Genomic DNA, 24,340 nt, shown 5'->3' with positions numbered 1-24,340 from the left:
TATTTTATTTTATTTTATTTTATTTTATTTTATTTTATTTTATTTTAATTTTATTTCATTTTATTTCATTTTATTTCTTGTTTATTTATTCATTATTTAGTTTACTTATTTATTTATTTGAGGAGAGAGGAAGAGAGAGAGGGAGAGAGAGAATCCCAAGCAGGCTCCGTGCTGTCAGCTTGGAGCCCAACGCAGGGCTTGAACCCACAAACTGTGAGATCATGACCTGAGCCGAAACCAAGAGTCAGACACTTAACTGACTGAGCCACCCAGGTGCCCCCAGATGTCATTTTTTTGTGGCACTTGTCATAGGTGAACTTTTTTTTCCCCAAGAAATTTCACATATATTTTCCAGACCAGTTTCCAAATCAGGTAGAGCAAAAAGTTGGGCTCCAGTTTAAACCAATAGACCTGTACAGACAGATTTATTTATCTGACCTAAAAGTAATTTTATTCCAGAAATCCATCAAATTGAAAAAGCCTGAGCCCAGGGATGAGCACAATGTTTTTTTCCATTTGGCAAAAACAATTAGCATAAAGATATTTGCCTTTATAACCAAAAACTTTTATTTTCATTAATGTCCAGTGGTACTGTATTTGGATCACAGGCTTTTTTTAAAAATAATTTTTAGGGGCGCCTGGGTGGCGCAGTCGGTTAAGCGTCCGACTTCAGCCAGGTCACGATCTCGCGGTCCGTGAGTTCGAGCCCCGCGTCAGGCTCTGGGCTGATGGCTCGGAGCCTGGAGCCTGTTTCCGATTCTGTGTCTCCCTCTCTCTCTGCCCCTCCCCCGTTCATGCTCTGTCTCTCTCTGTCCCAAAAATAAACAAAAAACGTTGAAAAAAAAAAAAAAAAAAGAAAAAAAAAATTTTTAGGGGCGCCTTCGTGGCTCAGTCGATTGAGCGTCCGACTTTGGCTCAGGGCATGATCTCACGGTTTTGTGAGTTCGAGCCCCGCGTCAGGCTGTGTGCTGACAGCTTGGAGCCTGGAACCTGTTTCGGATTCTGTGTCTCCTTCTCTCTCTGCCCCTCCCCCTTTTGTGCTGTGTCTCTATCAAAAATAAATGAATGTAAAAAAAAATTAAAATAATTTTTAACTTTATTGGAGTTTAATTTACATGCCTAACCATTCACTCACTTGAACTGTAAAGTTCATGAGTCTTAGTAGATGTACATGGCCCGGAAATGGTTCCCCAGGCCATTTGCATAATCTCCTCCCCCTGACCCCATTGTATGAATATACTATTCACCTGTTGGTGGACACTCGGGGCTTTTTCATTCTGGAGGCTATCATGAATAATGATTCTTTTAAAAAAATGTTTATTTATTTTGAGGTGGGGGAGGGGCAGAGAGAGAGAGGGAGAGAGAGAGAGAATCCTCAGCAGGCTCCATACCCGGTGCGGAGCCCAACGTGGGGCTCCATCCCACAACCACCAGATGGTGACCCAAGCCAAAATCAAGAGACAGACGCTCAACCGACTGAGCCACCCAGGGGCCCCAGTAATGCTTCTTATATATATTTGCATACAGGGTGTTTTGTAGCGGCATGTTTTCAATTCTCCTAGGTGATCATCTCCGATGATACGTAGGAGTGGAGTATTGGGCAAATGTGTGTTTAATTTTGAAGGAAACTGCCGGTTTTCTAAAGTAGCTGTAGTATTTGCATTCCTACAAGTACCGTGTGAGGGTCTTAGTTGCTCCATATCATTTCCAGAACTTGGTGTGATCAGTTTTTCTTTTTTTAAAAAGCTATTCTCACATAGTGATATTGTGGTCTTAATTTGTATTTTCCATAATGACTAACAATGTCATATACTTGTTGGCCATTCATGTATCTCTTGTGAAAGTCTGTAGAAATCTATTGCCCATTTAAAAAATTGTGTTATTCTCTTTAGTTTTAAGAGTTGTTTATATAGCGAGATATACGTCCCTTGTCAGATGCGTGCTTTGCAAATATTCTCTTTCAAACTGTGGCTTGCCTTTTCACAGGTGCGATTTTACATATGTATGGATATCTGTCTCCTCCAGATCAGCCTCCTGAGGGTAGGGACTCAATCTGCATTGTCTGACACCTGGCATAATGCCAGGAACATAGTAATGGTTTGTTGAGTAAATTCAGGGACCACAATCGGAAGTTCCTTTCTATCTCTTTCTTTCCCTTAGACCCTCAGGGGAGACCAGGCTTAAGGTTATAAAACATGAAATATCTCATGGGGTGTCACAAGTGAAGGGTATTCGTGACTCAAATGGTTTCTTCTTCTTCTTCTTCTTCTTCTTCTTCTTCTTCTTCTTCTTCTTCTTCTTCAAGTTTATTTATTTATTTAGAGAGAGAGCACAAGGAGGGGAGGGGCAGAGAAGAATCCCAAGCAGGTTCAGTGCTGTCAGCACAGAGCCCTATGCATGGCTCAACCCCCTCCCAACCTGAAGATCATGACCTGAGCCGAAATCAAGCGTCCAATGCTTAACTGAGTGAGTCACCTAGGCGCCCCTTGCCTCAAATGTTTTCTTTTCCCTTTTTTTCCAATTAGAATAATAAAGCTATTTTAATTACTATAAATCAGCATTTATGCCTAATATTTTCATTTTTGTCTCAGTGACCTATTCTCTTTTTTTTTTAATTTATTATTTTTTTAAAATTTACATCCAAATTAGTTAGCATATAGTGCAACAATGATTTCAGGAGTAGATTCCTTAATGCCCCTTACCCATTTAGCCAATCCCCCCCTCACAACCCCTCCAGTAACCCTCTGTTTGTTCTCCATATTTAAGAGTCTCTTATGTTTTCCCCCTCCCTATTTTTATATTATTTTTGCTTCCCTTCCCTTATGTTCATCTGTTTTGTATCTTAAAGTCCTCATATTAGTGAAGTCATATGATATTTGTCTTTCTCTGACTAATTTCGCTTAGCATAATACCCTCTAGTTCCATCCACATAGTTGCAAATGGCAAGATTTCATTCTTTTTGATTGCCGAGTAATACTCCACTGTGTGTGTGTGTGTGTGTGTGTGTGTGTGTGTATGTGTGTGTACCACATCTTCTTTATCCATTCATCCATCAATGGACATTTGGGCTCTTTCCATACTTTGGCTATTGTTGATATGCTGCTATAAACATTGGGGTGCATGTGTCCCTTCGAAACAGCCTACCTGTATCTCTTGGATAAATACCTAGTAGTGCAATGGCTGGGTCATAGGGTAGTTTTATTTTTAATTTTTTGAGGAGGCTCCATACTGTTTTCCAGAGTGGCTGCACCAGTTTGCATTCCCACCAGCAATGCAAAAGAGATCCTCTGTCTCCGCATCCTCGCCAACATCTGTTGTTGCCTGAGTTGTTAATGTTAGCCATTATGACAGATGTGAGGTGGTATCTCATTGTGGTTTTGATTTGTATTTCCCTGATGATGAGTGACGGTGAGCATTTTTTCATGTGTCGGTTGGCCATCTGGATGTCTTCTCTGGAGAAGTGTCTATCTATGTCTTTTGCCCATTTATTCTCTGGATTATTTGTTTTTTGGGTGTTGAGTTTGAGAAGTTCTTTATAGATTTTGGATACTAACCCTTTATCTGATATGTCATTTGCAAATATCTTCTCCCATTCTGTCGGTTGCCTTTTAGTTTTGCTGACTGTTTCCTTCGCCGTGCAGAAGCTTTTTATTTTGATGAGGTCCCAGTAGTTCATTTTTGCTTTTGTTTCCCTTGCCTCTGGAGACATGTTGAGTAAGAAGTTGCTGCAGCCACGGTCCAAAAGGATTTTTCCTGCTTTCTCCTCAAGGATTTTGATGGCTTCCTGTTTTACATTGAGGTCTTTCATCCATGTTGAGTTTATTTTTATGTCTGGTGTAAGAAAGTGGTCCAGGTTCATTTTTCTGCATGTCGCTGTCCAGTTTTCCCAGCACCACTTGCGGAAAAGACTGTCTTTATTCCATTGGCTATTCTTTCCTGCTTTTTCAAAGATTAGTTGGCCATACATCTGTGCGTCCATTTCTGGGTTCTCTATTCTGTACCATTGATCTGAGTGGCTGTTTTTATGCCAGTACCATAGTGTCTTGATAATTACAGCTTTGTAATACAGCTTGAAGTCCGGGATTGTGATGCCTCCTGCTTTGGTTTTCTTTTTCAAGATTGCTTTGGCTATTCGGGGTCTTTTCTGGTTCCATACAAATTTTAGGGTTGTTTGTTCTAGCTCTGTGAAGAATGCTGGTGTTATTTTGATAGGGATTGCATTGAATATGTAGATTGCTTTGGGTAGTATCAACATTTTAACAATATTTTTTCCTCCTATCCAGGATCTTGGAATATTTTTCCATTTTTTGGTGTCTTCTTCAATGTGTTTCATAAGCTTTCTATAGTTTTCAGTGTATAGATTTTTACCTGCTTGGTTAGGTTTATTCCTAGGTATGCTTTTTGGTGCAATTGTAAATGGGATCGATTCCTTGATTTCTCTTTCTGTTGCTTCATTGTTGGTGTATAGGAATGCAACCGATTTCTGTGCATTAATTTTATATCTTGCAACTTTGCTGAATTGAAGGATCAGGTCTAGCAGTTTTTTGGTGGAATGTTTTGGGTTTTCCATATAGAGTATCATGTCGTCTACAAAGACTGAGGTCCCAGTCTTGGGACCTTGGGATGTCTTTTATTTCTTCGTGTTGTCTGCTTGCTGAGGCTAAGACTTCCAATACTGTGTTGAATAACAGTGGTGAGAGTGGACATCCCTGTCTTGTTCCTGACCTTAGGGGGAAAGCTCTCAGTTTTTCTGCATTGAGGACGGTATTAGTGTTGTGTCTTTCATATATGGCTTTTAGATCTCAAGGTCTGATCCTTCTATCCCTACTTTCTTGAGTTTTTTTTTTTTTTTTATCAAGAAAGGATGTTATATTTTGTCAAATGCTTTCTCTGCATCTATTGAGAGGATCATGTGGTTCTTGTCCTTTCTTTTATTGATGTGATGCATCACATTGATTGTTTTGCGGATATTGAACCAGCCCTGCATCCCAGGCATAAATCCCACTTGGTCGTGGTGAATAATTTTTTTAAATGTATTGTTGGATCTGGTTGGCTAATATCCTGTTGAGGATTTTTGTTTCCATGTTCATCAGAGAAATTGGTCTATAGTTCTCCTCTGTAGTGGGGTCTCTGTCTGGTTTTAGAATCCAGGTAATGTTGGCTTCATGGGAACAGTTTGGAAGTTTTCCTTCCCTTTCTGTTTGTTGGAACAGTTTCAAGAGAATAGGTGTTAACTCTTCTTTAAATGTTTGGTAGAATTCTCCCGGAAAGCCATCTGGTGCTGGACTCTTGTTTTTTGGGAGATTTTTGATTACTAACTTGATTTCTTTACTGTTATGGATCTGTTCAAACTTTCTATTTCTTCCTGTTTCAGTTTTGATAGTTTATATGTTTCTAGGAATTTTTTCAGTTCTTCCAGATTGCCCATTTTACTGGTGTGCTCATAATATTCTTTTATTCTTGTTCTTATTTCTGCTGTGCTGGTTGTGATCTCTCCTCTCTCCTTCTTGATTTTATTTATTTGGGTCCTTTCCTTTTTCTTTTTGATCAAAGTGGCTGGTGGTTTATCAATTTTGTTAATTCTTTCAAAGAACCAGCTTCTGGTTTCATTGATCTGTACTGGGGTTTTTTGGTTTCTGTAGCATTGATTTCTGCTCTAATCTTTATGATTTCCTGTCTTCTGCTGGTTTTGGTCAAATGGTTTCTGATAAGACCTCTTGGGGACCCCATGCTCTGCCCATGAGACTCTAGAATTTCACAAGAGCTTAGAGGTCAGCTTGGAAGACAGGTCTTGAAGCTACATTTGCGTGGAACTATATTAATTTTACATCGAGTGTACATTTATTACTGTAACTTGGAGACTGAGGCTGGGGGCACTGAAGAACCATGCCAAGCTATCCTTTGGTGCCAGGGTCTCTGGTCTTTGAGTCCAATCCAGCAGCTAGGAGAATCCCAGATGAGACCACCAGAGGGTGCAAGGGCTTCAGTCTTGGTTGAAGGTGAAGAAAACCAGATGAAGACGGGCGCTTAGGGTCTGGGACGCTTCTTTCAGTGTCTACCAAGGAAGCTCAGGAGTTTACAGACGGCTGGCGTGGGGAATCCAAAAGATAGGGCCGGGGATGGGGCGGGTGGCGCGGGGCGGGGGGGGGGGGGGGGGGGAGGGGGCGGTGTTCAACTTTCAACATTCCTTCCACACTTCCTGAGCATGTATGAAGCTCCAACCGGACTAATTGCCAAGACTGAGAACTGATCGTTGGGATTTCTAGAGATAAGCTACTTCCAGAACATTTTAAGATTCCATTATCTCGTTTCATCTCGTTTGATAAGAAGTGTGCCCGGTGGGAGCTGCAGATAAGGAAGCCGAGATTCCGAGGGTTGGGCGACTTCAGCGGTTCGCTGCGACTCCCTGGGGGAACGCACCGGGTGCGGCGCGGGCCTGGGGGCCGTCCCCGGTTACCCCGGCGACCGGCCGGCAGTCACGTGACGGGGGAGCAGGCGGAGAAGCTGGAGAGGCGAGCACGGTCTACTGCCGGGCTTCTGTAGTCCGGCGGCGGTCACGTGTCCAGGGCTCGCGGGAGGTGGAGTTGGCCCCCCCGGCTCCAGCGTCACATGACCGGCTCCGGGAAAACATGGCGGCGGCCGTGGTGCAGCGGCGGGGCTGAGCGACAGCGATTGCAGTGGGCTCCTAACAGGGGTGAGGGGTGGCTTCAGCCTGGGCGGGGCGGGGGGGGGGGAGAGGGGCGCGGGGAGGGGTCCGGGCCCTCCTCAGCCTGCTCCCGTCCCCGACGTCACTCGCGTTCCACTCGTCCTCTCCGCGCGCTGCGTCTGCCGGAACGGGGAGGCATGACAGGCAGGGCCTGGCTTCCATCCCAGCCGCGCTTTGTGCTTTCCGGCAAGCGCCTGCCGGTCTCTGGGCGCCCCTCCCTCGCCTGGGTTCCCTCCATCCTCTTTTCTCCAGCCTCCTCCCCTCGCAGGTGGGATCGTCGGTGGGACCGGAGCGCGGGCGGGCGAGGCCCCCCGGGACCATGTCCGGGTCCGACACCGCGCCCTTCCTCAGCCAGGCGGATGACACGGACGACGGGCCGGTGCCCGGCACCCCGGGGTTACCGGGGTCCATGGGGAACTCGAAGTCCGAGGATCCCGAGGTCCCGGACCGAGAGGGGCTGCAGCATATCACCGGCTTGTCTCCGGGCCATTCGGCTCTCATAGTGGCGGTGCTGTGCTACATCAACCTCCTCAACTACATGGACCGCTTCACCGTGGCTGGTACTGACTTCTGGGAGGAAGTCAGACTGGGGGAAGGGAAGGGGGTCCCGAAGGTGGGGCTGCCTCGTCGAGCCCATCTCGAGTCTTCTTCGCAGGCGTCCTTCCAGACATCGAGCAGTTCTTCGACATCGGAGACAGCAGCTCCGGCCTCATCCAGACCGGTGAGTGGAGGCCCCTCCTGGGCACACGGCAGCTTTTCTTCCTTTTCTGCCCCAAATGGGGTTACGTGCCGGCATGCCTGGGACCTTAATAGAGATAGAGAAGCCAGACTTAGAGGAGATGGTCTTTATTTCTCTGTGGGTTGCCCTGTTCAGTTAGAACACCACATTTTAAAAGGCAGTTTAGTGTAATGGTTAAGACAGACCTGGGTTTAAATCTCAGCTTTCCACTTAGTGTGATGGTAGACAAGGCCCTCAACCTCTCTAAGCCTTACTTTTCCTTGGTGAGAAGGAAAGAGTAGCAACCCAGAACACCTCAGAGGGCTAATGTGAGAATCAGATGCGATAATTAATGCTGTAAAGTGCGTGGTGCCGTGTCCGGAGGATGGTTGGCACTGAAAGATGGGGATGGAAGGCGGTGTCTGGAATGGGGAGAGTTGAGTTTTACTTGCTCAGAACGTTGTGGGAGAGGCAAAGCCAAGGCCAGATCCTCCTTTCCTTCCTTTTCCCCTTCATTCGTTTCTCAAACATTTCTGAGCACTTACTCTGTGCCAGGCCCTGGAGGGAGAGGCTGATAGCATACACAGAACTTGCCCAAGACCTTTTAGGCCCATTGCCTCCTAATCCTTCCATCAGTCAAAGAACGGGTGGTGGTATCATTTTATAGAAGAAGCAGGTAGTAGTCGCTGTGTTTTTATAGGGAAACTGAGGCTTAGAGAATTCGGCCTTGCCCAGAGTCACACAAATGAGAGGAGAGGAGGAGTTTGAAACAAGACCTCGAAGGGTTCTTTGCTCCACTCCAGGCCAGTAAGGACTGAGAAGTATTTAAGGCAAAGTCTAGAGGAATGAGAACAGGATCACAGGCCAAGGTCTGCAAAGCTTTAAATTGTTGAGTTAGAGAAGAAGCAAGTCTTTGTCCGCTCCATTCGCTTTTTCGTTCAACACATGTTAATGAGCACCTTTTTTATGCAACGCCGTGTGTTCCACGGTGGAAACACAGGAGTGGTCATTATAGGCAAGGTCCTTGTCTTCACGGAGCTGACATTCTACTGGGAATGAGCGGGCCACCGTCCTGAAAAACCTAAGCTGATAACGAGGTCATTTTCTGTAGGCTTATTTTGTAAAAGAAAACGGAGTGACTGTGATCAAGAGAGATTGGATATGTGGGGGTTGGGAAGATGTCTGAGCTGGAGCCTAAAGGTTCTGTGAAGCTCAGGCGAGTGGAGAAACGTTCCCAGTAGAGAGGACAGTGGGTGCCAAAGGTCCTAAGATGGTAATGAGCTTGGCAGTTGGGCCATTGGGATGCAGAGAAGGGAAAGTGGATGAGCATGAGGTTGGAGAGGTAGGGAGGGGTTAGATCACATCGTGGGCCATGGTGTGGAGAGTGGATTTTGCTCTTGGCTGGATGGGAGTCAGCTGGGCCATCCATTCTACAGTGGAAGGTGTGAAAGATGTCAAAGAGGGGCCTGGACTTCTCTGGCAGGAAGCACCGATAGTTTCAGGGTTGGGAGTCATTCCTGAGCCCCCTTGCTCTCCCTGAGCTGGGGTCGGGGTGGGGAAGGGGTACCGGGGCTGGGCTGTGACTCTCTGCTTCTCCTCAGTGTTCATTTCCAGTTACATGGTGTTGGCACCTGTGTTTGGCTACCTGGGTGACAGGTACAATCGGAAGTATCTCATGTGCGGGGGCATTGCCTTCTGGTCCCTGGTGACACTGGGGTCGTCCTTCATCCCCAGAGAGGTGAGGCCCCATGCTGGCTCCTGTTTCTGCCCCACCCCCACCCCCCACCCATCAGTCTTTGCTGCCATCCTTTGGGGTCGTTGCAGACTGGGCCTGGGGAACTTATGCAGTTTCCTTGGTCCATGGCGTCTTCTCCTCCCTGCTTGCCTGAGTTAATCGGCCCACCCCATCTACTTCCCCTTTCTTCTAGAACATTCTTCTGTCATCCCCTTTCCCCCTAACCATTGACTGCTTACACTCCACACTTAAACACTCCCGCTTCTCTACCATGGGAAAGACCTTACCTGGACTGTCTGTCCTCTGTCTTCCTCTTCTGAGTCAGACTGCCCACGAGGTCCCCTTGACCGAGCTCCATCCTGGGTGAAGGAGCAGACAGGGAGAGGCTCTCACTTTGCTTGCACTTCCTCTCCTCCCACTCACCCCGGAACACTGCCGGCCAACCTACCCCCACCACTCCATTGCCAAAGTGACAGAAACCTTTTGGTTGCTAAATGTAGCTCCTGCTTCCTAATCCTGCTCTTGCTAGATCTCCTGGGAGCCTCTGGCTCTATTGACTCACTTCCTCCTTCCGGAAACTCTCTCCTAACTTCTGTGATGCCACTCTTGTGGTTTTCTTCCCGCCTCCTTGGCTGTTACTTCTTTGCTCCTTTGAAATCCCTTCTGTCTGTTCTTCCTCTCTGCCCCTGGAACTCTGTCCTCAGCCCCGGGTACTGCATACTCTCCTTGGGTGATCATACCCTGTCCTTAGCCTCAGGTGTCTTTGATAGACGGATAAACTTCCGCCTCAGATCATTATTCACGATTAGAGTGTTTCGGATGGTAGAAATTAAGATTTGTTCCACACCTGCGGGGGCACGAGATATTGAATAAAACTTGTATCGTCCCGTCCTGGTGATAGTTGTGTGAGCAAGTTATTGTTTTCCCCCTTTTCAGATGAGGAAACTGAGGCTCAGAGAGGTTAAGTTGCTTTCCCAAAGTCACAGCTAGTACGTAGTGGAGCCAGGATTCAAGCTCAGGTCTGTCCAGCTCAGGCCTCGCCCGCCATCCCCGCCACCTCTCCCGAGCCAGCTGGTGAAGGCGGGGTGCCACCTCCCCCATGTTTTGTTCCCCAGCAATTCTGGCTCCTCCTCCTGACCCGGGGCCTGGTGGGGGTCGGGGAGGCCAGTTACTCCACTATCGCGCCCACCCTCATCGCCGACCTCTTCGTGGCAGACCAGCGGAGTCGGATGCTTAGTGTGTTCTACTTTGCCATCCCGGTGGGCAGGTGCGTGGGCCTGGGGCCTGGGGCCTGGGGGGGAGCACGGGAGGCAGGAGGGCCTGGCGTGGGGCACGGCTGACCGGCTATCCCCTCTCCTCTCCCATCCCCTTTCCCCAGTGGTCTGGGTTACATTGCAGGCTCCAAAGTGAAAGATATGGCCGGGGACTGGCACTGGGCTCTGCGGGTGAGTTTGGACACAGCCTGGGGGAAGGTCAGCGACATTGTCACTGCCTCTCCCTTTCCTACCTTCAGACATCCCCCCCCCCCCCCCCACCTTTTAAGGCAGCGCTCACTCTGCCAAGCCTGTGGGAAGCCATGTGCAGACAGAACTCTTGGCTGTGGGTGGTAGCAGCTCACTGTAAAACTGTAAGCTCCCGGATGGGACTCTATTGGCTCTCATAGTGGAAAGCCCCAGGGTGAGCGTCAGGTAAAGCTGGATCCAGGCCTCCCACTCCGTCCTAGGAATTCGATCAGCCTTTGTCTCAGTGCTGCTTTTCCTCTGTGTTAATTTCATTCTCAAGCAAGTGAAAGCTCCACGCATTTATCTTCCCATTTAGAAACCTCGCCACCCTGGATCCTTGAGCAATAAGTCCTGGATGGTGTCTGATTAGATGAGCACGGGTCACGTGCCTGCCACTGAAACAATCACCGAGGCCAGGGAGGTTCACACCACTCTTGTCGGCCAAGTCTGGGTTATAAGCCCTGCCCTGTTTGAACCCCATGGACTGAGAGGAGTGGGGGGAGTAGTTTCCCAAAAGGAAATTGGGGTGCTGTTACCGAAGAGGGAGCAGTTAGGCTTGCGGAAGCAGGGGGCCCCTACTGGCAGTTGCTCTGCCCTCCAAACGCACGTTCAGCTTCCTTGAGCACGTGGCTTACTGGGTGTTTGAGGTCTTGGGGCCTGAGTTGCCTTCACACACTCTCACTTTCTCCCATCCCAGGGGTGTGGAGGTGTCCCTGCCTGTCTGTGCCTGTCCTGAAGCCCACTCTTTCCCCAGGTGACACCAGGTCTAGGAGTGGTGGCTGTTCTGCTGCTGTTCCTGGTAGTCCGGGAGCCGCCACGGGGAGCTGTGGAACGCCACTCAGACTCACCACCCCTGAACCCCACCTCGTGGTGGGCAGATCTGAGGGCTCTGGCAAGGAAGTGAGTTTAGTTCCATTCTAACCCAACATCTGAGGCCCCCCAGGGAGGCCTCCGTATCTGTTCTGAGATTTACAGGAGCGTGGTCTTTGTTTGCTGCCAGCTGGCCCTCCCCCAAAGCCAGGTCACCACTGCCCCCTTGTGGCAGATGCTAGAATTACAGGCCCAGATCCTGGGCGCCAAGACAGCTTCCACACCCGTCTCCTAACCTTACTTTAAAAATAAGCTGGGGAGAGAGAGTAGAAGTCCCCTACCCTGGCACCTCAGTGGAGTCTGAGTTCCTTCTTCCCACCTGTCTTCAGTCCTAGTTTCATCCTCTCTTCCCTTGGCTTCACTGCTGTGGCCTTCGTCACGGGCTCCCTGGCTCTTTGGGCTCCTGCATTCTTGCTGCGTTCCCGTGTGGTCTTGGGGGAGACCCCGCCCTGCCTTCCTGGAGACTCCTGCTCTTCCTCTGACAGGTACCCAGATGGGGGCTAGGCTAGGGGTGGCCTGCAGGTGGCAGGGGATGGAGCGGAGAGAGTCATTGATTCAGGGTCAGGCTACTTCTTCTCCCAGTCTCAGTTTTCCTGGCGGAGGAAATTGACGGCAGGATAATGCCTTCCTCTCAGAGCTCCATGAACCATAGAGTACCTGGATAGACCTGGGGTCAGGGTGGCTGGGATGGAGCATCTTCTCCAGGCGGTGGGGGCGAGGTGAGGGGGCTCTGCAGGCAGAGGGACTGGCTCCCATGTCCCTCCCCCTGCCCCCAGCCTCATCTTTGGGCTCATCACCTGCCTGACCGGGGTCCTGGGTGTGGGCCTGGGCGTGGAGATCAGCCGCCGCCTCCGCCGTTCCAACCCCCGGGCTGACCCACTGGTCTGTGCTGCTGGCCTCTTGGGCTCCGCGCCCTTCCTCTTCCTGTCCCTTGCCTGTGCTCGTGGTAGCATCGTGGCCACCTATGTGAGTAGCCAGCAGGTGTCAAAAGGGGTGTTGTGGGTCTGGGGTGGTGGGACGGTGTGCCGGGGCAGGACTGGGGTTCATCAGCATAGTGGTACAGAGACCACTTGAACCAGAAGGCCTGGTTTTGGACCTCAACTCTGGCTCTTCCCAGCTGTGCGACATTAGGCAAGTGAGTTAACCTCTCTGTGCTCAGTCTTAGCATCTGTAAAATGGGAATAAGAGCTTTGTCTCACGGGGGTGTCACGAGGATTAAGTTGAATGAGTTAATACGCGGGCCTGGTCCAGGGTCGTGTGTTTGCTCTTGTTGCAACGGGACCAACCCCCCCCCCCCCCCCCCCCCCCCCCCCCCCCCCCCCCCCCCCCCCCCCCCCCCCCCCCCCCCCCCCCCCCCCCCCCCCCCCCTCCTCCCCCCCCCCCCCCCCCCCCCAGATTTTCATCTTTATTGGAGAGACGCTGCTGTCCATGAACTGGGCCGTCGTGGCTGACATTCTGTTGGTGAGTAGGCGGGCCACTGCAGGGTTAGCCCAGAGGCTGTTGGGAGCAAGGAGTGGGGGGTGGAGGCCTCACTTGCCTTAATTGTGGCCTTCACCCCTTCTTCAAAACCCAGCCCCAGACTGAATTCAGAGTCAGCCCCAGATGGGCCTGGAGTCTGGGCATTCACCCCACTCACACCTCAGGGCTGGGGTTCACCTTTGACCTCAGCCTAGACTGAGCCTTGGCCCTGTCCTTGCCCTCTGCCTCCCGCCCCCCTTCTCCCCAGTATGTGGTGATCCCCACGCGACGGTCCACTGCCGAGGCCTTCCAGATCGTGCTGTCCCACCTGCTGGGCGATGCTGGGAGCCCCTACCTCGTTGGCCTGGTGAGCACCGCCCCTCGGCTGGACCCGGGGTGGGGATCGGGGGACCCTGCGTTCCTGGCACTGGCTGACAGCCCTTGGCCTCAGCTTGAGCTGACTTACAAGGTCTGACCCAGTTGGGTGTTCGTGTGCTCTGCGCCCGGCGCCCCTCACCTTGGAGCCTCAGCCAGGCGGGCAGGACTTCATTTTGGAAGATTCCGCAGCGAGGCCACGGGGCTTTCCCTGGTTCTCCAGACCACCCTTCTTTGCCAGCTCCCGACTCCTTTGTTCTTCCGCAGTCTGGGGGCTCCCTGTCCGTGACTCGTTCTCCTGGCTCTCCTTTTCTCGTCTCCCTGCAGATCTCTGACCGCCTCCGCCGGAGCTGGCCCCCCTCCTTCTTGTCCGAGTTCCGAGCCCTGCAGTTCTCCCTCATGCTCTGCGCCTTCGTCGGGGCTCTGGGCGGGGCAGCCTTCCTGGGCACTGCCATCTTCATTGAGGGTGACCGCCGGCAGGCTCAGCTGCACGTGCAGGGTCAGTGGGGGCCTTCCCTTTGTCCATCCCCGACTCCTTGCCCAACTTCATGATACCCCGTGCTCGTCCGTCCGTCTGCCCGGACCTGTGTCCCTGGCTTCTCTCAGCCCACGGTTCTTCCCCCATCCTGCTTTGGGTCCGGCTGTCCAACGAGCTGACGCTCCCCTGTGCCCGCAGCGCTGATGGCTCTGCCGCCCCGTGTCCACTTCCCACCGCCCGTCTGTCCCCTCCCTGGCTTTGTGTCTTTCCGTCCATCCAGCCCTGGCTCTGACCCCTCCCTTGGCAGGTCTGCTGCGTGAGGCAGGGCCCACAGATGACCGGATCGTGGTACCCCGGCGAGGCCGCTCCACCCGCGTCCCCGTGTCCAGCGTGCTCATCTGAGGGGCCATCGCTCGCCAGCGCGCATCCCTATCCCAGCTGGCCCTGGGCCCGCCCCAGAAGGTGCCCGGGCCGAACCCTTGGACTGGCCCAGCTTCTAGGAACGGCCTCGGGCCGCGTTCCAGCTCCCATACACTACACAGGCAGCGGTCGGTCGGGGCAGGGGGGCGGTGGGTCCGGGAGGGGCCTTCCTCTCTCCTGGAGCAGCCCCAGGGGCTTGGTGCTATTTGTAACTGAATAAAATTTGTAGTCAGACCCCAAGTGCCTGCTCGAGTCTCTCTGGGTGTTAGTATCTCTGGCTGGCAGACCGCAGGGGATGCCCTCTAGCCCCAGGACTCCCGGGGCTAGAGGGTCACTCCTGTGGGAACCTTAGGCAAATCCCTGCTCTCCGGGGCCTGGCGAACAGCAGTGTGGGGTGAGCGAGCTCAGTATGACCGTGAGTCAGAACCGTGGTTCCCCTAGAGCCCGCCCCTCTTGGCAGGCCGGCCAGGGTGAGGTGGGGTGGGCACTGCCCTGTGCCCCTCAGCTCCCAGGGGCAGGGCCTCCCTCCTGGCTGCTTCCTTGAGCCACGGCTGTGGAGGCCGTGGCTGTGGGCTGGCCTGCCCGAGTCTTGCCCTTCTTCCCCTGGTAGGGCTCGCTCTGCGTCCTGGTGGCCAGCAGACCGTCTTGAGGGCCTGCGGGTGGCCTCGCGGGCCTCCGCCTCCCCCTCCCCACTGGCTGGGTGGGGGTGGGAAGGGGGCGGGTGCAGCTGGCTGAGCCCGATGATTTCCTGCCCTCGCCCGGGCTCACCACAGCTTCCTGCCACAGGCGGGCAGGCGCTGAGGAGAAGCAGGCGCCTAGCCGAGCGGCAGGTAGGGCTGGGGCGCGCAGGGGCCGCGCCGCCGGGTGACTGGTGCCCCAGACTCCAGCCCGGACCCTGGCCGGACTGCGCAGGGAGCAGGGGTCTTGCACGGTCGGCGCTGACCCGCCCCCCCCTACTCAGCCCAGAAAGGGGAAGGGGCCAGTGAGTCCCCAAGGAGGGCGCACTTGCCCCCCACCCCCACCCCCCAGTCGGGCTTCCAGGCTGTGCCCACCCGGCTCCCGCACCCCTGCTGGCCTGGCCCTCACCCCACCGCGGCTCGGCCCTTGAGGGGGTGTGCGGCGGGCAGCCGGGCCTGGTGCAAGCTCTCTCCCGCAGATGGAGGCGGTCGTCCTGATCCCCTACGTGCTGGGCCTCCTGCTGCTGCCGCTGCTGGCTGTGGTGCTGTGCGTGCGGTGCCGAGAGCTGCCAGGTGAGTGGGGGCTCGGCCCTCCTCTACCTCTCACTCCATCCCGACTGTCCCGAACTCTGCTCTCACGCGAGACCTGAGCCCCGTACTCCCAGCCTCTCCCCTCTTCACCCCGCTTCCTGCCTTACTGGCTTCTCTTCCCCAGGCTCCTATGACAATACGGCCTCTGACAGGTGAGTTGCCCGTCGACCCTAGGTGGCTCCCTCAGTGCCCTGTGTGGCCCCGGGGAGGGGAGGGGACTGGGATGGGAGCTGGGGTCTCTCCTGCCCTTACCTATCTGTGTCTCTCCTGCCAGCTTGGCCCCAAGTAGCATCGTGATCAAACGCCCTCGTGAGTACACGGAGGGTCCTCTCCCTCGGGTGTAGGGGAGGGGGTCCCCTGGCGTGTGAGAGAAAGCGTGCCTCTGTTCAGGTTCCCCCCCACGGTGGCTGCCCACATGGCTTTGATCTGAGCTGGGGATAAGAAGGGAGATGGGTGTCCTCAGGCTGGTGCAGGGCCCAGGGGGTTCACAGAATTAGCCTGTCCTTTGAGGCCTCGATGAGTATGGGGGCAAAATGTCTAGAGTCATTCCTTGAGCTTGGTCTCGTGTCCTCAGCCACACTCGCCACCTGGACACCAGCCACCTCCTATCCTCCTGTTACCTCCTACCCACCCTTGAGCCAGCCGGACCTGCTTCCCATCCCGTGAGTAGCGTCCTCCCCTCCAAATCCCCCTTTTTACCCCCTCGCCTCTGAGGATTGGGGATCTCTTTCCCTGTTGCAACCCCTCTTGGTCCAGTGCCCCATCCCAGCATGACTTCTGACCTTTGACTCCCAGGAGGTCCCCACAGCCCCCTGGGGGCTCCCACCGCATGCCATCTTCCCGGCAGGACTCAGATGGTGGTAAGTGTGGAGCAGGGCTCTGGGGGCTGGGGCTGGGCAGAGGATAGACCCCGTGTGAGCTGACTCAGCCTCCCTCTTGCTCTCTCTCTGAAGCCAACAGTGTGGCGAGCTACGAGAACGAGGGTGCGTCTGGGGCCCCAGGTGCCCTGGTTGCAGGGAGGCTGGGGCCTGGGCTGGGCCCTGCTGATCGCTGTGTCGTTACCTCAGAGCCCGCCTGTGAGGACGACGATGAAGACGAGGAGGAGGATTATCCCAACGAGGGCTACTTGTGAGTGGCCAGGTGGGGGGGGTGGGAGCTCCAGCTGGGGGTCCTTACTCAGCTGCCCCTTGACTTGTCCTCAGGGAGGTGCTTCCTGACAGCACGCCAGCGACAGGCACTGCTGTCCCACCGGCTCCCGCGCCCAGCAACCCCGGCCTCCGAGACAGCGCCTTCTCCAGTGAGTTGGCCATTTCTGACACTCTGCGTTGCGGCCCGTCCGCTCTTCCCTCTCCTGTTATTTCTTTGATGCTTGCTGCCCCTCCGCATTCTCTCTCCTCTCTTTCTAGAACACCTGTCCCTCAGGGCGGACTTCCACTCTGATCTGCTGGTTTCCTTACTTTTTCTATCCTCTTTTCTATTTCTTTGTCTTTCCCTTTTATCGTCTGTGAGATTTCTCCAACTTCACTATTCTTTGAGACTCTGTTCTTTTGTCTCTTATCTGAAAGCTCTTTTCTTGGTCTCTGGTGTTCCTTTTTCATAGCCTTCTGTTCTTGTTTCACAGAGACAATACCATCTCGTACATTTTTAAAGATATTGATTATAGATTGTCTTCTTTGAGGGTTTTTTGGGAAGTTTTCTTCTGCTTCCGGCATCATTTTGGTTTCCTTTGAGCTGCTTTTCTCCCTTCGTGTTGGTCTCACGTTGCCTGTTAGAGGCTTCCTTCCATGTTTGGTGACCTTCCATTTTCTGTCGCTCTCCTCACTTTCCGTACCTGTTCCGGGCCATTCCTTCTACACCCTGACTTCGTGAGCGAGCTCGATTCCCAACTCCCCACCTCCCCTGAGCTCATTTATTCATCCATCCCTCACTTACTCGCCGTGTTTACTGGGTGCCTCTGATAAAACAGCTCACGAGATAGTGTCATGATAAAGGAGCTCAGCTTGTCAGGGACCTCCTACGTGCCTTTCTGAGAGCATTTCGTGTATCAACTCATTAAACCTCAGGATCCCCAGGTGCTCTTGAGCCCATCTCTTCCCTTCCTGCACCTCGGTTGTCCTGACTGTACGACAGGAGGGATCACGGATCTCACAGACACTTGGCGGCCCTGTTCAGATATTCTCGGCTTTAGTTCTCACTGTGCTCCTGGGAGGTGGGTGCCGCCCCTCGCCCTATTCTACAGATGAGAACACCGAGGCCCAGAGAGGCTAGGTGGCTTGTGTGAGGCTACACGACTGTCACTGTGGGAGCTGGGTTCGCACCTGGGCTCTCTGGCTCCAAAGCCTGCCTCGTCCACGGCCTCGTGGAGAAACAAGTCAGCGTGAAGGGACAAGATAGGTGGGAGGCACCCGGGTGGCTCAGTCACTTAGGCGTCCGACTCTTGATCCTGTCTCAGGTCTTGATCTCGGGGTCGTGAGTTCAGGTCCCACGTTGGGCTCCGTAAGATGGCGCCGACGGCTCCAGGTGCCGGAAGACACCAGGATGGGAGTGGGGGTCAGGGCAGGCCTGGCCGACGGGGCCCGTGGGGCAACAGCACCTGACTCGGCACCCCACAAGCGTTGTCTCACATGGGCCACCCAGCGCCATGGCTCCGAGCTGCTCTCTGTCCCTGCCCCCAGCCTGGCCGACATGCTGTCTGTTCTCCCCCACACTTCCACTCCCTCTCATCCGCTCTGGGCACGTTGCCCTACTTCTCTCCGTCACCAGGGCCTCTGCGGGACCCCCTGGGGCTGGCTGCAGGGAGGCCTCTGGGGTCTGTGCTCGGGGCTCTGGGTGACAGTGCCGGGGGCCCTGCTTCTCCTGCAGTGGAGTCGGGGGAGGATTACGTGAACGTCCCCGAGAGCGAGGAGAGTGCAGACGTGTCTCTGGGTGAGTGGCCGGTGCCCCCTAGGGTCCCCCTTCCCTCCCCCACCCTCACTGCTGTGGCCCTCTTTCTGAGTGTCCTGTTCTCTCACCCTCCACGTGGCCGTCCCCCCTTCTGATCTGTCCCCGCAGATGGGAGCCGGGAGTACGTGAATGTGTCCCAGGAGCTGCCACCCGTGGCTAGGACCGAGCCTGGTGTGTGCTGGGATGGGAGGTGGCAGGAGCTTGGGGTGACGTGAAAGGTAATGTGCCCGGGGCAGGAGGGACGGTCTGTGAGCTTAAGACTGATCTCTTTCCCCTTCCAGCCATCCTGAGCTCCCAGAACGATGACGAGGAAGAGGGAGCTCCAGATTATGAGAATCTGCAGGGGCTTAACTGAGGGTCCGGTGAGAGGCCCTGCCCACCCTTCCGCGGCCCCTCAGCCCTATCCTCCGACTCCTTCGGGGACCCCTCGGACCCCCACTGACCTCCTGACATCGCAACCCCTCCCTCTCCCTGTCCTGTTGTTTCAGCTTGAGGCCATGCCTGTCCTCGAACCAGCCTTGCTCGGGAGTGCCGAGCTGGGCAGCTGGCAGTGGCTCTGGGGGGCCCTACTAGGCACCCGACCCTGACTGCAGCCTGAGAACAGCCTGAGAATCTCCCCCCTTAACTTATTGTCACTTTGGGGTCCAGTCTGTTTGCCCCCAACACTCTGCACCTTCTGACACAGCCTGAGAATGAACTACCCTGGCCCCGGCCCTATTCGGTGGTAGAATAAAGGCTGGTGTGGTCTGTAGCACTCTTGCCTTTGGGGGGCCCGTGGGGGGGAGTCCGAGTGAGGGTGGGCTTGCCTGGGTGCCCGTGTGGGAGTTGTCTGTGTGCACGCACGTGTGTGTGTGTGTGTGTGTGTGTGTGTGTGTGTGTGTCTGGGGGTCTCCATCCTCCCTGGGCCACTGTGCTCCTGAGGGTCCTCACCAGCCTTTGGGAGTGACCAAATGGTGCCTGGGGCACGGCGCTTCGGCGTGAGGCAAGTCCGACCCAGACTGGACCTTCTGGGCTTCGAGGCTTCGATGCATCTCCCCCAACGCGATAGTCCACCGGACCCACGGCAGACGATGGCTGGGATGATGGGAGGGCAGGGCATGGGGAACCTTGGGTGCAGAGTGACCTTCGAGAGCAAGACTGCTTCCTGCCGGCCCTCATTTTCTCCATCTTTAAAGCAAGGGGGTGGACTTAACCCCAAGCAACTGAAAGGTAATGTGCGATGCAGCCTTTTCGGACTCGGGTGTGCAGATGACTCACTGGGAGGTCTTGCTAAAATGCAGATTCCGAATGAGTAGGTCTGGGATGGGGCCCGAGAGTCTGCATTTCAGAGAAACTACCAGATGCTTCTGATAGCGCTCTTCCGAGAACCAGACTTCGAGCACCTTCTGGTGGACGCCCTGGTCATTGTGATTGGCTCTGGTCTGGGCACGTGACGTAATCTGGGCCACCGAGGACCAGCCCTGAGACTTGGGCCGGAAGTGACCGGAAGGAGAAGCTCTTTTTGCTCCATGGCAGTTGGTAAACTGGAAGAATATATTCCTGGCGCTACTTGGTGAGCCTGCCCAAGAACGAAGTCCACGTGGAGGAGAGAATGGCCTCGAGGTGGACAGGGTGTCGGAATCTCTGGGTCCAGTCACATCTGAAGCGAGACACCCCCCTCAGACTTCCCAGTTACATGGGCCAATAAATTACCCGTTGTCTTCACCCGGCTTGACTTGGGATTTCTGTTGCACACGCCAAGGTAGCCCTGAGTGATGCACACAGTTGTTGGCGTCCTTTGTGGGCTCCAAAGGCAATAGTGACAGCTTCCCTTCAAGCATGCACCGTGTTTCCACACTTCCCTCGTTTGATCGCTGCCGGTCCCCTGTGGTCAGTTACTGTGGGTATCCCCATTCGCAGGTGAGGAAGCAGGCCCAGAGAGGAGAAGCGATTTGCCCAAAGGCACACAGCCAAAGTGACAAGTCTGGGATTCAATCCGGGGCTGTTGGCCTCTGGAGTCACTGCTGCCAATGTCCTTGCTCTGGGTGTTGTGCAAAGTGTTGGGTGCTCTACCAGGGAAGCTTGTGAGAGGCCCGATTGGAGAAATGGGGGAGGGAGGCTTAGAGAGAGCGTTGGACAGGCTGGATGTCAACAGGGAGAGTTTATCTGGAGGAAATAGACGAGAAGAGGCACCTTTGTGCCTGGGCCAAGGAACAGAAAGTTTATCACAAAGGTATGCTGGTGCAAGCACCCTGGAGAACGATCTAACAACATCAGTAAGGCTGAAGATGGTGTGTCCCTTTATCTGGCAAACTCTCGGGTATAAACCCAGAGCAGCTGGCACACGGGCTCAGGGGGCGGGCACCTGGGGCTCGGGGCAGCCTTGCAATGGCCAACAGCTGGCAACGGTAGGGGCCGTGACCAGGAGAATGGACAGGGCTTGTAGCCCAGTCACAGCACGGACGCTTCCCAGCAGGTGAAAATGAGTGCATCGGGGCAACACCAGTCAGCACAGATAAATATCACCAAGAGAATATGGAGTGAGAACCAGAAAACAAGTTGTTTTATTTATATATAGAAAGTTGGAAACATGAAAACCGAAATCTATGGTTCAGGGATACACAGCGTGTGCAAAATGGGCAAAGCAACGAGGAACACCAAGTTCAGGAGAGAGGCAACCGTGCGGCCGAGCGCGGGGAAGGGTCGGGAAGGCATTCGGGAAGGCCTCAGTGATAAGTGTCATGTCTTATTCTTAAGCGGAGTTGGGTACACAAGTGTTTGAGACAGGATTCTCTTAAGTGTTTGCATATCTAAGCGATTTCATAATAATAAGAGAGACCGAGGCCCAAGGAGGGAATAAGTGGGGGTGGGAGGATAGGGCAGCTTTAAGAGACAGTAAACGGGCTGAGAATTGCTGGTCGGTCTATGCCAAGGCGGGTGAGTTCCAGGCCTTAGCAGCAGCATGTGCAAAGGCCCTGAGGTGGGGGGCGGTGGGGAGGCTGTTGCATGAGAAGTGGTGGTGGGCTAGCCGAAGAAGCAGCAGGGGCAATGGAGAGGGGTGGTGGAACGAGATGTTTGGGAGGCCGAAGCAAGGGGCGTGGTGACAGGCTGTGCCGGGAGGCATGGGGACATCCAAGGTGACTCCAGTCCTTGCCTTGGTGGATTGGGGGTAGGGGCATTCCCTGAAGCACTAACTAAGCAGCTTCCCACTTTTGCCTCTTGGACCAGCGAGATTACATGGCTTTGCTTCCACCGGTCGACGAGCCAGCCAGGACAGAGTCAATGCAATGAGATCTATGGGGCTGGGGCTGGGGTATCTTTGCCCACTGGGGTGGCCGGTAGAAAGAATCCCTGCGGATGGAAGCTGGGAGTGGAAATATATATTTTTTTTCTTGTACAAGGCATTGACGGTCACTGCCACGGGAGCTTGGGCTCTTCGTGGTGTTCGGTGTTGTTTTCCCCAAAATGCACCATGTGGCCCATGAGTCCTGGGAGCAGCTTCTCAGGAAAGAATTCTGTGGTCGGGAGAGCCTGGGAAAAGTTGTCTCATGCTCCGTTGCAGAGACAAAATGCGCGTTAATAAGTTCATGGCTCAGGAGACATCCTGTGATAAATATCTTTGTTTCTCTTTACCAAACCCGGTGTTTCCTGAACTTATTTGACTTCAGGGGGAAAAAAAAAATTATTATTAGCAATTCTCAGACCACCTTTTAACATCGATAGAGGACATCTTTTGTTTTCACCTTCCCCGCATGCTGCTTTCTTCCAAAGCCACCACCAGATTTGCATTGGAAATGTTTACAGGACTCAGGTGGGGGCCAAGCTTGGATGTGACTGTGACCCAGGATGGGCCGATCATTATAGCCCACCTCCTGGCCTCAGTAATTGGTTGATACTGGAACACGTGACCCAATTCGGGCCAATGAGACACCTTCCCGAGACTTTTGGTTGGAACTCCTGGCAAAGAGAAGCTGTTTATCCATTGAGGGGGCCCGCTGGGGGGATGCAGGCTTGCAACGTTTGCAGGCTTCTGCTTGGAGAGAGCATGCCGGTGAATGAAGGCACCGCAGAGGAAAGCAGTGTGGACCAAATAGAAATAGAAATAGAAAAGTTGAGTTCTTGGGGAGCCTGGGTGGCTCGATGGGTTAAGCATCTGACTTCAGCTCAGGTCATGATCTTACTGCTCGTGAGTTTGAGCCCTGCATTGGGCTCTGTGCTGACAACCCGGAGCCTGGAGCCTCCTTCGGATTCGTTTCTCCCTCTCTCTCTCTGCCCCTCCCCAACTTGCACTCTGTCTCTCTCACTCTCTCTCAAAAATAAATATGCATTTAAAAAAAATAAAAAAATAAAAAGAAAGTTGGATTCTGATAGCCCACCTAAGCACCCAGATCAGTGGTCCTGAAGCCATTGATTGCTTCTTTTTAAAAACAATTTTTTAAAAAAAGCACAAGCAGGGGAGGGGCCGAGAGGAGAGAAACACAGAATCGGAAGCAGGCTCCAGGCTCTGAGCTGTCAGCACAGTGACGACACGGGGCTCGAACTCCTGAACTGCGAGATTGTGACCTGAGCCAAAGTCGGATGTTTAACCGACTGAGCCACCCAGGCGCCCCATGGATCTCACTTTTCAAAGCCTTCTTATTCCGGGGTCCGTAGCCCCGAAAGGTATCCCCGGAAGAAAAGGGAGGGGATCCCGGTCCCTGGTTGCTGAGAAACTCGGAAACAGGTGTGGCTGGGGTCAGAGGCCTAAATATTATCGCCAACTTCTTTCTCCTCAGCTCTCCTTTCTGTGTGGCCCGTAGCTTTCGTCTCCTTGTGTGGTCATGTGACAGGTCTAGCGGCTCGGGACACAGACACCGTGTGTTTCCACACATGCCTGGGGGAGGGGGGGGGGGCAGAGGTCCGAGCATCTCCAGCAAAAGCCCTACACTCCCTCTAACTGCCCTGGCTTGGGACACATGACTTCCGGAGCCAGTCGCTGGCCAGGAAGGTGTCCCGTGCCGACCGACTTAGGCCTGTGGTGTATACTCCACCCGCAATTCTGAGGTTCTGGAAATGAGAAGGCACCCAAGATTAGGGGCTATTGCTGGTAGAAGGGGGGACGGCTGTTGAGATGCATTTGTTCCACATTTATTGTGTGTGTGCCACACTCATTCTTTCAGTGAGTTTCACAACACGCCTAGTGTCTAAGGTATGAGGGGCCCCTCTTGTGGAAAAGGAAAAAGGTGGAGACGCCTGGGTGGCAAGTTAAGCGTCTGACTTGGGCTCGGGCCATGATCTCAGAGCTCGTGAATTCGAGCCCCGCGTCGGGCCCTGTGCTGACAGCTCGGAGCCTGGAGCCTGCTTCCGATTCTGTGTCTCCCTCTCTCTCTGCCCCTCCCCCACTCTCTCTCTCTCTCTTAAAAATAAACATTAAAAAAAAGAAAAAAAGAAAAAGGAAAGGAAAAAGGTTCAGAGAGGTTAAGGATGTGCTTAAGGTCACACAGCAAATTCCAAAGTTATTTGTGGAAGCGCAGCCTGCTTTGGGTGGGGGCAGGGAGGCGACGAACTGGTTAAAAGTTAGCACAAGAGGAGAAAACACAGAGGCAAACCAAAAGAGCCGTTCCACAGAGAGTGGAATCAGGCTCTGCACAGGGACTTTTGCTCAAACTCGAGGGACTAAGGCTCTGTCTCTCTTCTGGGACTAGTCAACAGAGGACAGAGGAGCCTGGAGTGACCAGAGGCCACCAGGGGAAGGGCACCCACGAGAGAGAAGGCAGCACGGAGGTGAGCGGTGCCAGGTCGAGGAGAAAGCTTCTTGGGAATGTGGGTTGAGGTCCTGGATCCGTCTGGGCCTGGAACTGGATCTACCCATGAAGCGTTCAGTTACTGGAGTTACTAACACCCTCCCT

General features: G+C 53.6%; 2 protein-coding genes across 5 annotated transcripts; both read left to right on the top strand.

The window, feature by feature from the left end:
- The first annotated feature begins 6,178 nt into the window (after positions 1-6,178).
- On the top strand, positions 6,179-14,523 carry SPNS1 (SPNS lysolipid transporter 1, lysophospholipid). Of its 3 annotated transcripts, none has more exons than XM_049638483.1 (13): positions 6,179-6,694; positions 6,975-7,266; positions 7,362-7,427; positions 9,026-9,162; positions 10,275-10,426; positions 10,538-10,604; positions 11,416-11,561; positions 11,861-12,016; positions 12,308-12,497; positions 12,927-12,992; positions 13,258-13,356; positions 13,692-13,863; positions 14,150-14,523. In XM_049638483.1, exons 2-13 carry the CDS (start codon positions 7,026-7,028, stop codon positions 14,242-14,244), a joined length of 1,587 nt encoding a protein of 528 aa, XP_049494440.1. In that variant the 5' UTR covers positions 6,179-6,694; positions 6,975-7,025; the 3' UTR covers positions 14,245-14,523. The 3 variants fall into 3 exon arrangements, with proteins under 3 accessions (XP_049494440.1, XP_049494442.1, XP_049494441.1); XM_049638485.1 differs by having other exon boundaries at positions 6,182-6,694; positions 7,062-7,266; positions 14,150-14,522; XM_049638484.1 differs by having other exon boundaries at positions 6,182-6,694; positions 7,058-7,266; positions 14,150-14,522.
- A 461-nt stretch (positions 14,524-14,984) lies between these two features.
- LAT (linker for activation of T cells) lies at positions 14,985-20,199 on the top strand. 2 transcript variants are annotated; one of them, XM_049638487.1, is made up of 13 exons: positions 14,985-15,092; positions 15,419-15,512; positions 15,655-15,682; positions 15,805-15,839; positions 16,105-16,192; positions 16,326-16,390; positions 16,484-16,513; positions 16,598-16,658; positions 16,733-16,827; positions 18,393-18,455; positions 18,582-18,644; positions 18,755-18,835; positions 18,962-20,198. In XM_049638487.1, exons 1-12 carry the CDS (start codon positions 15,003-15,005, stop codon positions 18,826-18,828), a joined length of 786 nt encoding a protein of 261 aa, XP_049494444.1. In that variant the 5' UTR covers positions 14,985-15,002; the 3' UTR covers positions 18,829-18,835; positions 18,962-20,198. The 2 variants fall into 2 exon arrangements, with proteins under 2 accessions (XP_049494444.1, XP_049494443.1); XM_049638486.1 differs by having other exon boundaries at positions 16,484-16,658; positions 18,962-20,199.
- The last annotated feature ends 4,141 nt before the right edge of the window (positions 20,200-24,340 follow it).

The sequence above is a fragment of the Panthera uncia genome, chromosome E3 (genome assembly GCF_023721935.1).
Source record: "Panthera uncia isolate 11264 chromosome E3, Puncia_PCG_1.0, whole genome shotgun sequence".
Lineage (NCBI taxonomy): Eukaryota > Metazoa > Chordata > Mammalia > Carnivora > Felidae > Panthera > Panthera uncia.
The sequence above is the reverse complement of the archived record's forward strand: the minus strand, read 5'-3'. Positions and strand labels throughout refer to the sequence as shown.